Raw genomic sequence first — 14,152 nt, forward strand, 5'->3', positions numbered from 1 at the left:
TAATAAATAATTGTAAATTTTAATCAATTGTAGTTTTAATGAAGGTGAAAGAAATATTAAAATACCAAAATTAATTAAAAAACAATAATAAGCATAAAGAGAGAGTATTTGCATAACAATCATAGTAATTTATTGATTTATTTTCCACGAATTATATAATTTAACAGGATAAGTCATCTCAGTGCGTCCACAGTCCACAATGAAATTGAACTTTACATTATGGGAATCATTCACAAGAGTTCAGTGCTCATATTTTGTTTTACTTTATATTATAATTATGATATAATTTCTCCACATCAAAAATGTTGAACAGGAAATTTCAGTAATATATAGCAGAAGTTTCAATTCAACAAACATGTGCCAGCATGGAATCAAAATGCAATATGTATTAAGATTTCCACAAAAATTGAGTCAAGTACAAAACATTATAATCACATGAGCTATTATTAAAATTGCAATATCTTCAAAGTCCACACATGTATTAAATATATTATGCAACACGGAGCATTTTAATTGTATTTTATTAACTAAAAAGCAAGTGCAGAATGCAAATTTTGGGTAATTTAAAAAGATAAAGTAATTAATTTTTCAAGCAACCATATTTTTAAAGAATTAAGTGTTGTAACATTTTAATAGTGTAAGATATTTTATAGTTTGAAAAATAGTAAATAAACGCAGAGAAATAGAAGATCATTAATTCATTGAAGATTACATATTGCACCAGATTAATGGGTTTATAATAGTTCAATTTTATAATTCATCAATATAACAACTGATGTTGAAAATAAATGGCGCACATTGTAACAAATAAAATATTGTGATTATCCTCCTATATATTGTGTTCCACGAGTCGGAAAACTGGCACAGAAAATTTTTAGTGATGTTAAGAGCATTGACAAGTTAACAGTAAAATTAAATTATGAAGCCCACTGCATTGCAGAACAGAATTTTTACTGAAATGATTATAATTTATATTTTTTGGCTTCAAATTCACAAAATCAATTTTTGTTATTATAAAGGATTGAAATAAAAAATTTAGGGTGTCAAGGTGAGAATTGCTAGCTTTAAAATCAGAAGAACGCAATGGACACAAATATAATTTTTAAGATCACAGGTAATTTCAAAAATAGGATTCCAGCAGTTAGTTATTTCCTTATATATATGTGAACATGAATTTCATATTTTATTATTTATTAATTGGAACATTCATAATTCAATTGCAATTCCATCAAAATGTGTGCTGGCCAATTTTTTTAATAATGGTGATTAAATACGTCAGATATTATCTCGGCTGATATTGCATCAAATTTAAAAGCGGCATATTATAAATCATATATTCGCAAGACTAGAGTTTTTTTGAAAAATTCCAACCAATAATTTGCAATAAGAAAAAATAAAATTTGAGCAATAATCAAACTAACTCGAGGAGCGATTCAGCATTGCATAGAAAAACTAAAAGAAAATAAACGGTGTACCTGCATAAATTTATTAAAAAAAAGTCAACAATGACATATCAAAAAAGGCTTAAGTTAATAGGTATAACATAAAAAAAATAAAAAATAAAACAAAAAAAATATTTTTTGCACAAAACTTTAAATTGAAGTTATCAATACTCTTCACTAATTTCAAATTCATAAAAATTAATCTTGGATTTTATCATCAAGTATCACTCTATTTTTGAAGTTGATAAGGATCTATACCCGCAACACGCACTTAAATAGCAAGTAATAGGAAATCCTTCAAGATTTAAATAATAGGATTTCACAAGCTATTTTCAGAAGGCCTGTTGTAGTTGATCCTTATCCATGTAATGCATGAATAATATTGCTTAATTAATATTAAACGAAATCACTGGCTATGATAATTCATTATAAAAAATGGTTTCAAGAACTATACCTCAAGAGCAAGGAATAGAAATAATTTGGATTAACTGTCACAATATTTTGAACCTGCTAATAAATTAACTCTGTGCCTCGGTGCAGCCAAAACAGCACTGCTATCTCCGTAAGGGTGTTTGCTGGCTAGCTTTGGCACTGGCAGGGGTGGCAGACTGGTTTGATGATTGGGTTGCGGCCTGGGTGAGTTGCATTTTCCTTAAGGAAACCTCCAAGGCCATCCGCTCCCCTTGCAACTCATCAATTTTAGAACTGAGCTTCATCTTCTCCTCTGCATGTAGCCTTTCAGCTGCCAGAAGTCGCCGACGCAGTTCTTCGTTTTCGCGTGTCATCTCGGATGCTTTTTTTCTTGCTACTTCCACTTCAAATTGCGTGCTGGTAGGGCTGGTTGAACTTCCACTGTTTTCAGATGGCTCAATGAAAAATGCTCCAGACGCCGTTCTCGAAACTTTCAGTTTTGATATGCAAACATTGATAGGCATGTTGTTCGCAGACGCAAGTTGACTGACTGCAGATCGGTCCTCACTTAGGTGCAATTGGACATTTTCCATTAAAATCTGAAGCAATTGATTATTTATATTAATGATTCCATTCATTTTCAAGAGTATTACCTCCATTGGAACTGGTTTAGGCATAATTTCGTCGTTCAGCAAGTCTGCTAAGCCAGAGACTGACACCAATGACATAGACAAGTTAACGTTGGATATTTCAGCACCAAGATTTTCCGTGAATAATTGACGAATCACACTATCCACATTAGTTTTATTGAACATGTCCGGCTCGGGCTCAGTGTCGGGCGCTCTTTCAAGACGAGCTTTAATGCTGCAACGTCTGCCTAATTCTCGTTCATCACACCACGCTCGTGTGCGTGAAGAGAATTTGCTCTGCAAGTGCAAGGAACCAGTGTGAATATTTGATGCATTTAGAAATTCACACATAACTAGAGCAAAGTAACTAACTAGATGATTTTTGAATTTATTTCTAGAACCTCTTTTGTAATTGGCTACATTTCTAAATAGTACACAGTGCAGTAAAGTGGGATTCTCTCAATATAATATAATAGCCCAGCATGTTTTGTGAAGGGTGAGAAACAAAATGAAAATGCTGAGGAAGGCCGCAATGCAAAATTGCCGTGGGGTGTAATAGCTATGAAACATTTTTGCAAGTAAATTGAATTGTTTAAAAAAAAAAATGAAATAGAGAAATATGCAAAAAAAAAAATATCCAGCTTCAAAAAGGGAAAACTTTGGGAGCAAAAAGCTGCTAGGAATGATGGAAAAATTAGACTACCATAATAAAAACTTTTTATTTGAACTTTGGACTAACTAAATACTAGCTAATCATGCCAAAAATAAAAAATTTAGAGCCAATACCTTCCTCTTGGCCTGTCAAAATTGTCATGACACATTGACAATTGAGTATCAATCAAAGAAGCATGCGAAAGTGTTAAGAAGTTAATATTGTGGTCCATTAAATCAGGTAAGGATGCAAAAGGTTGGGAACGTTAAAAAGCCCAATATTAAGGGGTAAATGCACAAAAAGTTATTATTACGTTAATTCCTTTAAGGGGAATAAATTAATATCCACGTCTTGCGGATTACTTAATTTTGAAATTTTTTGCTTCCAAAAATTCATGTATAGGCTTAAAAATATTTTGAAATATTTTACATGCAGTGCCAGAGAAAATTTTGATTGAACAATATTTACAAGCCAATTTCCATTGTAAGATAAATTAGATGGAATATTCTCTATCAAAATTTACCTGAAATTCATCCCAAGGAATGCTTCCACATTCATCTGATGATATCCCAGAGCATTGAACTCTAAGAGCCGACTTGAATCCTTGAGACTGATAAATCGCCTCTACTCGACTGAGTTTCAAAGTTGTTACGCTCACCTAGAAACAATCTTAGTCAGAAAAATGGCAAACACTAACACAGTAATTAAAACAAACGATTTGTACACATGCAGGCATATCTTGATCATCCTGAGGCAAAATAAACCAACAAATTGTAAAATAAAAACTGGGAGGAAATAATGAATTAAAAATTAAATTACCGGATCTGAACGTCTAAGAATGCTCATTTCAGAATGCTGCGACAAATCGTCCGGATCTTCCACCACCTCACTGGCCTCATCGATAATTGGTCTTGGCGCTCTGCTTGCAGCAGGTATGACAAACATTGCATTTAAAATGTCAGTCCTGTTCTGCTGTTCTAGATTGACTACGACATATCTTTCACTGTCCGAGCTACCGTCACTTCGAACAGACATGTTGTCCAGTCCATCGTCTCCGGTCTTAGTGGAATCAAAAGATGTGATAAGGGTTGAAAATCCACTGGCCAGCCCTTTGGAGAACGTTGAGAAGTTGCTCATTTTAAACGAGTGACTCTCAACGGGGAGCGGTTCTGCTGTTGGGGCATCGGCAACAAGACTGGTTTCTTCAAAAAACACATCTCCATGGATAACGGCTGAATCAGTTTCTTTAATCTCGTAAGGATTTTTGGGAGGTGTGATGGGAATATTAGGAATGTCGGCTAGGCTAGAAGAGTCTGGGATGACAGAATCGAGGTCAAACGATTCCTTTGCATGACTATGTGCAGGCATCACAAACGTAACTTCAACCTGAGGCAGTGCTGCGCCGACACAAATGACACCACTATCCTCGCCAGTTATCTTCTTCGAGTCCATTTGAAGGAATGTGGTCATCTCAGAAACTTCATCGAGGAGGCGCGAAATAAACAGGAATTGGTAATGATTCAGCTGGACACTGACGAGACTTGGGATGTGGGCAACGGCATGGATGTTTTTGTTTTCAGTCATGCACAACCAGAGAGTGATAGGCAGAGCGTCCATAAGTGGCACAGGTTTATTTGGAGAGGACTTCATGCCAGTGAATTCTGCCCAAGCAGGGTCAAGCTGTACGAACCAAATGTCTTTTGCATCTACCCAGAAAAGCTCTCTACTCAGTCCTTCTGATAGTTCAGACAGCGTTAGTTCCGATAAATCAGCCGACCGCCTCAAATTGTCACTTGCTAAAAAATACAATTTTATAATTTTAAAACTATTTCCTGAGCTGAAAGACTTACCGTTCACGTGCCGCAATAGTCTTTCAACAACAGCAGCCCTGTCTCCCTCTTTTGTGGGAAAACCAGAGTTGAAGAAAAGTTCCCCTTGCTGAAGATCATTCAGACAGGTAGCCAAGTCTGCCCTCGACCCAACGGTTCGTGAACGGATATTGGTAATGGTTGCTTTGGAAGATTGGAGCTGAAGGTACTGTGGACGGTCTCTTTGCATCCTCGAAGAATTGACGCCTTCGTGGCTTGCGCTTTCAGCCAATATTATCTGTAAATTAATTATATTAAAAGCAATGCAAACAAGATAATTATTTTGGTTACAAACCCTTGGCATGATGGCTTCAATGCGAACATCAATGTTGAAAATATCTTTGTTGTTAGTGTTTGCAGCAGCATTCTCCGTCAAAGCACTCAAAGTTCTTAATAGGTAGAGACCGAAGGATTGGAGCCACAAAACAGTTAACATATCAAAATGTATTTGAACTGGGTTGCAGTACACATAAAATTGAGGGGGTGGCACTGAAATGACGAAAGGTGCAAGTGCTCAAATTAACTTGAAAATCTTTGATTGTCCTTACGTGGAAATGGGATGTCATCTGGATAGTAGAAATATGTGAATTCTGCATGAATAAGAGACATTTCGTCAGGCAGTTTGTATAGTTCCTTGTCGCCTAAAAGAGAAAAGCGTCGAAAATTATTTTGGTTTTCAATATACAATTTAAAATTTATTTCTAAAAAAATTTGCTTTGTCATTTATTTTTGAGCATAAAATTCTAATTAATGGAAAATGATAATTTCAAAATGAATGTGATAATTTAATTTTATCAATTTATCACCATATATGCAAAGAAGGAAATTTTGATATGTGCCACGTTAAACACACAATCGATCAGATTAAGTGTGGTTAAGTGACCATGAAAGTTTTTTCTACTACTGAATTTAATACATCATTTTAACAATTATTAAATTTACACATATAAATGGAAAACTTCCCAAGAAAATCATGCAAATCGGAAAATTAAGATTCATTGGTAATCTCATAAGGCATAAATACATTATGTTTTCCTATCGAGTTGAAGGCAACATTCCATCACTTATTTAATTTCTAAAAAACCATAAGACTTGCAACATACAGGTCTCTCTATTATACACATGCGATACACCAACTTCATTCATGTGTACCTGACTTATTGTTTCTCCTTTTTTTCCGGCGGGCTACGTGAATTTTTTACGTTTTGAGTACACACCATAAAAAAATTTAAGTCCATGAATTTAATAAATTTATACTCACTCGAAATGAATTCCTTTGGCGCCTGTTTTCTTGTTGTGGTGGATACTTTGTAAAGAGTAACATCTTCAAGTCTTAGTACGACACAGGAAGACATAAGCTTTGCCAAGTGACTGACGACATAATCTTTGACCGCATTTTGTCCGTTAGGACTTTGTGGGTCAGATGAGGTGCTTCCCCTTGCTCCCTGTTTTTCATATGCACAAGTTAAATAAAGAAGTCAATACAAACTTTAAAATTACTGGCAAACGGAAGTCGTCGTGTGGCTCGGCCCTCGAAAGACGAGTGTGGGTGTTGGCACCTGAGTCCATGGCTTCCATGAAATTGGCTGTGAATGTAGACAGTGTTTGTTCGAGCCACTGAGCATGAATATCCTCTTCGTAGCTGGGCCAGTGCTTTCGGTCACTCAAAGATAAGTGGTAAGGGTAGAAGTCCACTTTGAAGTGGTGCAGCCTTATCTGGAAGGCGCCACCGTCTTTTAAGTGAGGATGACTAGACCGGCCGTCACCCTCATCGTCACACAGGTGAAGGTCTATTTGCTCGGAAAGAAAATGGAATGAAGTTTCGATCACGTCGCACTGACTGAAAACTTTGCTGATGGCACTTTTCTTAGTATTTTGCTGTCTGGCCTGTTGCGAAATCCAAGCTTGATACTCGGGAAGCATCTATAAGGCAAGTATAAGACATTTTCTTTTTAAATTTAGGACATTATCTCTTGCAAACCTCTATTTTCCTAGCTGCCTTTCTTTTCCTGCTAATGTCGGTTGCTTTCTGCACCAGGTCACTTAACGACTCAACAAAGTAAAGGGCTGCTCGGAGCTGAGAGTCGGTAAGTACCCACAACAAGTCCTCAAGAATCAGAACCAAACGAGATCCCAACACAAAACAGTCTGCAAAATTAGCAAAATGAGCCACTAAAGGGAAGAAATAATCGAATAACAATAATTTACCTGACAACCTCTTTTTAATAGTAATTCTGCATCTAGCCTGATTAGTTAGTAATCTGAGAGGAGTTAGAGTTGGATTCTCAGTTGACTTTGCTTCTATTCTCACTGTTTGCCATTCGACCTCCTTGAAGAGCAAAATTTCACCTCGAACGGTATCTTTCACTCTTGTCATTCGGAGATCGTGCCTTTTCCACGTAGGAGTTTTTGATTCTGCTACTATTCTAGATACCTGGAATTTAATTAATTACACAAACTTAAAATTTTTATTTTAATCTTTAGTAGAATTACTTGGACAGAGGCTACAAATGCTGGACTCTTGAAGGTAACTAGCACAGCATTGACCGTAATGGTCATTCCGTCTATCACTTTGTGGATGAAACTGTATCGACCACTTGACATGGAGGAGAGGCCTTGGTTCGCAGACATAGAACGCAGATCTGGACATGTTTCTATAACAACCTGTACCTCATCCAGTCTCTGAAAGCCAAATCAAAATTGTACAATTTTTCCTCGCAAACATATGAACAATCCTCATTTAGACAAGAAAAAAATAGTTAATTAATAAGATTGTTTTAAAAATACATACCAATACAATTGGCACAGTTTTTATGTGCGTCCACTGAATTCTAAAACAAACTCGGTTGCACCAGGCACTCGTAAGCCTGAGCCAGCTGGGTAGTTCCAACAGGTCCGTCAAGACATTTTCATCCAGCTCCAGATTTGTAAGCTCGCCCTCACCTTTCAGGGTGCTCAGGTTGATCCTGTCCGGCGAAAGGTTTTTCGTAAACCTGAAATTTTCAAAGTTAAAAAAAGTCCTTTTGTGACTAGAAGAGAGAAAAGGCGTATCAAACCTCGAGAGATGTTTGAAGATTTGATTCTTTATCAAAGTCACCATGTTTCTGGCTATGTGCGACTCAAATTCGGGATAAACATTGTCAAACTGATCGGCGCAAATAGCAGCAGAACAAAATTATCACAGCGCATTTGACTTTGACTGCGAAAAATTGATGTATTTAAACACGAGTTGACAAGCCAAAGTCATCCAAGTGCACATCTAAACGAACCTCCTCCAGCTGATGTGCTGCTGGAGGTCAATAATACATGCCTGCTGACAAAAGAACGCGGACCGCGGAATACGAAAATCGAGCGCAAACGCAATGCTAGCTTGTTGCACGTCGATCCCCCTGCTTTGGGTTGCTCTGCACAGCAGCAGGGGCGCGTGTCATATGATAATACGAATGATAATTTATAGCTATGCATGAGAGTGGCGTCTATGCAAAAGCGCGCTCTGCTGAAATTGCGCCGAATACAGTGGAATATTATTTCCTTATTTAATTTTTTCATTATGAATTTAATAAATTTATCAAAATTAAATTAATCCTAAATTGATTTTTAATATCCTAATGTAAAATAATATTGATTAGATATGTGCGAAAAAATAATAAATAAAAAACGTATTATATAATATATTATTTTTGGTCTTTCTATGAAATTGAAAAATTTAATTATATCTGATCCTCAAATTTTTTTCCCCGTTTTTTTCTACAACTTTGATTTTATGACTTATATGCATATATATTACATTTTTCTCTTTAATGAATTGTTTTTCATGCATATTTTTTTTAATTTTTAAATTTGATGATATTTTTGCAAGAATATTCAGGACTCAACATTACTAAAAATATTAATTAAATTAAATTATTTATAGAACTTAATAAATAATAGAGTTTCCAAGCGAAACATATTTGATAAAGTTTTTAATTAAATTTTTAATCATCAATACCCAATTCCCATTTGGTTATATGTCGCAAAAATGGAAATGAACAATGAAGAGCAAAAATATTTTTGTTTTCTTGGAAGAGGCGCGGGTTGCATAGCCATGAATTGACAGGCGCTCACTCTTAACCGCTTATTTTTTAAAGAAAATTAATAATAACTTGATGCGGGATAAATTTAAAAAAAACTGTATTTTCTCCTTAATCCATTTTATATGATATAATTCACGATAAAATGACAAAGAAATACAAATTTAAAGAAACAAAATCCGCTATATTTGAATTAGTTTTTCTCTTTTCTATTTGCTTTTTCCGGTTTGATTAATTGATATTACTATTTCATTATTTACTACGATATTCATTCATTCAACATCATTATATTCTTGTAAAAAAAATCCATTATATAAATTAACACTTCAGGACCACTCTTGTGCTTCCCACTGTATCATTATATCAGATAAGATTTATTTAGATTGATATATATGATATATATTTTTTTAAATTTGTAGTTGGTTGATTTCTTGTTTGAAGGTTTTGCATTATAAAAGAAATAAACACGTATTTTTCAGTTCTAACACAAAACAAAATTGCCTTGCTTCATCTATTCATTCAACACATTTAACATAATATGAACGGTATTTTTCGCAACTTTTGCCTTTAAATGCAGTTCAGCCTAATATTAAAAAAAAAAATGGATAGTTATTTCTAAACAATGAAATAGTTGTTTATTATGACAAATTTTCATGCTTTGGCAACAGCACGACACAACAGCAAGGACACAATCCACGCATATCTGTGACCAATCAACACAAAATGAGAAAAATTGGAATCCACATGCAGGTTTAATTCTCTCAAGTTAGTTTTTAATCTTTAACGCGCCTTCAATGTTCTTCACACATATTTCCAGCAACGTATGCTCTCACGATCTATCAAGAAGTTTTTTCCCTACAAAATTTGTGTCAGTCAACCTTGCATTTAACTCAGCTTGTGCTTATTGTTAGCGCGTATATTCTGGTTTGCGAGTCGAAAGTGCTAAAAAGCAGAGAACAATGTAGTGTATAGCTTCAAATTAACCTTGGTCCATCCTGGCCCCAACATAATTTTGTTTTCCGCGTACACAAATATCTAAGCCAGTCTGCGTCTGCAAGGTTTATTGATTTTATAAAAATATTATCCAAAACCAAACAAAAGCATAAATTTATGATTATGATTATAAAGATTTATTTATTTTAGTACGCGGCGTTTATAATTTTAGAAACTACTTATCTAAATGACGTACTTTTTTAATTAAAAAAAAAATCAGTGATTTAATGAACGCTTACGTCGGAAAGCTAACGATAAGCTAATAAATAAGAAAAATAATGTATTATCCACCTCTCTCGGCAAGAAATGATGCCAAGGGAGATGCATTTTACTACTATGGTCGTTCTTATCTGCGGCCGAGAGCAGTCGACATGTAACCTTTAAGGACTCGCAAATTATGCTGGCCAAAAATATTATATCTTATGAAATTTTGTCGCAAAAAATTGCCTTCTGTCATCGCTCATTTATGCGCGCACGCCATTGCCGAATAAATAAATTTCCTTTTGGAATTTCTCATATATACTAAGAATAACAATGAGGGAAAGAAGAAATTTTCCTCATGACTTCCCAAAGCCATTTTCTAGAAATAACCAGGGACATGTATTTTCTTGCTTCTTTCCTGTGGATCTGGAATGGATCGAGCAGGTCTGTGATGTAACCTGCAGACATTTATCTTCTGCTCCAGCAGCTTCTTCTCTCGTTTGTGTGCTGACTGTATACAACACATTTACTAAGCCAAAAGTAGGGATGTACAAGACTCGTGCTCTGTGAACTTTCTCTGCGCCAACTTAGCGTCACGTCCATGAGCAAAATGCACAAACGTTATATCACACGCTATTTAGTTTGATCACGATTGAGAAGAGCGAGGCTCGATAGCCACAGCTAGCAAAAATGCCATTGTGAAACTAACGCGCCTCTAGATTTAAAAAATATTTATTATGCTGAAATTAATAATAATTTGGAATGATTGTATTGATATAAAATATTATTTTGACAAAAAGGTCTTTATTGCTCTCACAATATATTATATAAATCAATCGGTCAGGGTGTTCTGCTATAGTAAAAGTTCTGTAGATTAAGGTCGGCTGTTCGAGCGGATCATCGTCAGTTGAAATATCACGGAGAGTCCATAAAGGTGTAATGTAATGAGAACACATCGTAAGGGCGTATTGGATAACTTCCTTATTACGAGAAATTTTGAAATACTACTTGCAGCTTTTAAAACAATCAAAGACAAATAAGCAGGTCAAGCTGCAATTATTATTCACCTTTATTTTCTGTCAGAGAAATTAGCAAACTTTTTAGTGCTTTGCATTGCAAACAATATTTTTTGTTACCTGAGGATATTTGAAATATTGTGATTTTTACACAAATTATTTAATCATTTACAATGTTTTATAAAAACTTGTCCCTTTCTTAAACAGAGCCGGTGGCATAATACAAATATTCTGAAGTTTTACAAATCTATGTCGTGTGAGTAGCTACACCTTGTTTTAATATTTTTCATTAAAAAAAATAATAATAATGATATATATATATATATATATATATATATAAAATTGATATATTTTAAATAATTATTTTCTCTTATATTGACCACTTTTGTATTGCCCGTATGGTGAACTAATAATGGAATGTTGTTGTGTTGCAGTAGCTGGAATCAGATGTTCGCCTCTAGATAGATTTCTTCGTCTTCCAATTTATTGCCAATAAGTAGGAATTCTGATTCAGATGCGTGTCCATTAAAACGAGCAAGCACCGCGAGAGTTGTTATTTCTCGCTCTTGCACAATTCCTAATCGGCTTAAAAGCGCCGTGTGTGTTTCCAAATTCAAATTCCATTAAAAGCTTTTTTCTGCATCGGGACCATCAGAATTACCGTTGTGGATAAGACAGATGCTGGTCAAGGTGGCGTAATTATGATAATGATAGTGACGCGCGTGGGATGCAAATTATCATAAATTATTATAATGATAGCATGAGCACTGCGAAATGTGTGTATGCGCCTCTTGCAGATAATTATACACACAAGCCAAGAGCCAAAATTTTGTGCCAAAACTGCGAAATTTCAAGCATTTCACTTTCTAGACCACAATCATTTTGATTTTTAAATAAGCAATTATTATTTTCATTAAACCAAGAAACATACAAAAGTAAATGTAAAATATGAAAAAAAAACCGAAAAAAGAAAGTAAAATTGAGATCATGTTCAAAATTCAGTTTGAATATACTCTGGTGCAAACATTTTCTCTCGTATTTATGGACATGTTCTAAACTCTCTAATGTCATTTTAAATTTCGATTGATAATGTATGCAGAGCATGCGAAGCGACCGCCACTATACACAGTCGATGTTATTCAATTCAAGGCACATAATATACTCACTTTTGCCGCGGCTACGCGCTTGCTAATGTAATGAATTGAAATTGAAGTCTTCACGCTTGCCTTTCTTCGGTGTCAAACCGAAAGCTAAGAGTTTAGTAATAAATATAGCTCTTGAACCATTGAAAAAATAAAAAAAAGCCTGCAACTTCTTAATATAAATTCAATAAAAATATAGTTACTTTGAAGAAAAAATTATGAAATTGGAGATATTTTAGGCGACGACAGCGATAATTAAATGAAATAATTAATTAAAAGTACAAGTGTATTATTGAAAATAAAATTACAAAATTGACTCTCATATCGCTTGATGTGTATTCATATGTGCATATACAATGGATTAAAACGGTAAAGGGCACGACTATATATTATAATTTATGAGCTCATAATGTGCCAAAAAAGGACGGATTCCAAGGAAAATAGCATGTCGATCAATCAAAGCAAAAAGGTAATTTTACGACGAGAACAAAAAAATTCGTGTGCAGAGTGAGAAGGACGAATAACTTGGACGTCCCATGATTACCTCAGAATCGTGAGTGCATCCATTGAAGACCTTGATTACGCGAAAGATAAAAGCGCGCGCTTGATGCCGACTACATAATTGGATATTGTACATTCCGATGCGGACATACAGAAAACGGACTTTTTGCCGCGAATGTGTGTAGGTCCGTCTCGCCTCCCGAAGGCTAACGTTTGGTGGTACATTTGGCGAGAGAGATGACCAAGGGCTGGAGGAGCAGCAAGGAAATTTCAGCGCGCCATTCCGGCCTTTGGGCCAAAGATGTTGCCGCTGCCGTTAACCTTGCTTCCACTTTCACTGATCAGACCATCACGGTCATCGCTTCCTTGTCATAAAATTCACCCAAGTTGCACCAAACTCGCACGCTGGACAATTCCATTAAAGGATTAGATGATATGACACACTCGCTCCCAAGTCGTTAAGTCGGATGGAGCAGCTTCGGTTAAGGACATGCTCGTTTTATTCAAACCGCCATTGTTGGCACATTGCAATATTTGAAAAGGTTAAAATTTTTCGCACACATATCGGCGCAGACTCAAGTAAAAGCGTGAGAATAATCGTAACACATTTTTAACAATGCACAAGTTTAGTCTGATTTCTTAACCTATTAATTATTAAACATTAATCAATAGTTTGCAACTATTGGAATCTTTTTACTTTACAATGTGCTTAGGAAACAATTTTTATTTTTAATTTAATTACTGTCATTGCATTAAATAGCACCATAAATAATAAGATTTGCCTAATGTAGCTTCATAGCCTCTCCTTAAAATGTAATGAAAAATTTTATACTCACTATTAAAAAAAAATTTAAAAAAAATTATAAATTTTAGTCTCCTCCGTAATAGAAAAAATATTTTTAAAATTGAAAAAGGGGTGTTACAACTAGCAGCATGTCTGCTGAAACACCCAAAATCAATAGAAACTCAGCCGCCGCGTAAACCTGCACTATTGGAAAAAAGTACAATATGACATTTTATAAAAAAAAAAGCTGCCAAAGATAACATTTAATTGACTTGTATTTACTGAGTTCATTCACCGCATTCATGCGCATATTTGTTCAAAAATGTCGCTGGAAATATACCTGCTTTGTTAAATTTAAATTCTGGACAAAGAGCGCTCTTGTCCCGTCAAGTCAGCAAATTCTCTTAAAGCTTATTTGCCATGAGATATATCTCAAGTTAAGA

General features: G+C 34.9%; 1 protein-coding gene across 3 annotated transcripts; it reads right to left on the reverse strand.

The window, feature by feature from the left end:
• Positions 1-107: 107 nt before the first annotated feature.
• On the reverse strand, positions 108-8,356 carry LOC132199942 (bridge-like lipid transfer protein family member 3B). Of its 3 annotated transcripts, XM_059625058.1 has the most exons (16): positions 8,059-8,356; positions 7,794-7,995; positions 7,496-7,684; positions 7,211-7,436; positions 6,984-7,150; positions 6,503-6,925; positions 6,264-6,447; positions 6,155-6,187; positions 5,551-5,643; positions 5,298-5,491; positions 4,985-5,240; positions 3,954-4,930; positions 3,850-3,882; positions 3,658-3,792; positions 2,507-2,779; positions 108-2,452 (listed from the first exon to the last, which is right to left on the reverse strand). In XM_059625058.1, exons 1-16 carry the CDS (start codon positions 8,100-8,102, stop codon positions 1,997-1,999), a joined length of 3,885 nt encoding a protein of 1,294 aa, XP_059481041.1. In that variant the 5' UTR covers positions 8,103-8,356; the 3' UTR covers positions 108-1,996. The 3 variants fall into 3 exon arrangements, with proteins under 3 accessions (XP_059481041.1, XP_059481043.1, XP_059481044.1); XM_059625060.1 differs by lacking the exon at positions 6,155-6,187 and having other exon boundaries at positions 8,059-8,355; XM_059625061.1 differs by lacking the exon at positions 3,850-3,882 and having other exon boundaries at positions 8,059-8,355.
• Between the last annotated feature and the right edge of the window lie 5,796 nt (positions 8,357-14,152).

The sequence above is a fragment of the Neocloeon triangulifer genome, unplaced genomic scaffold (assembly GCF_031216515.1).
Source record: "Neocloeon triangulifer isolate White Clay Creek 2 clone unplaced genomic scaffold, ASM3121651v1 ptg000014l, whole genome shotgun sequence".
Lineage (NCBI taxonomy): Eukaryota > Metazoa > Arthropoda > Insecta > Ephemeroptera > Baetidae > Neocloeon > Neocloeon triangulifer.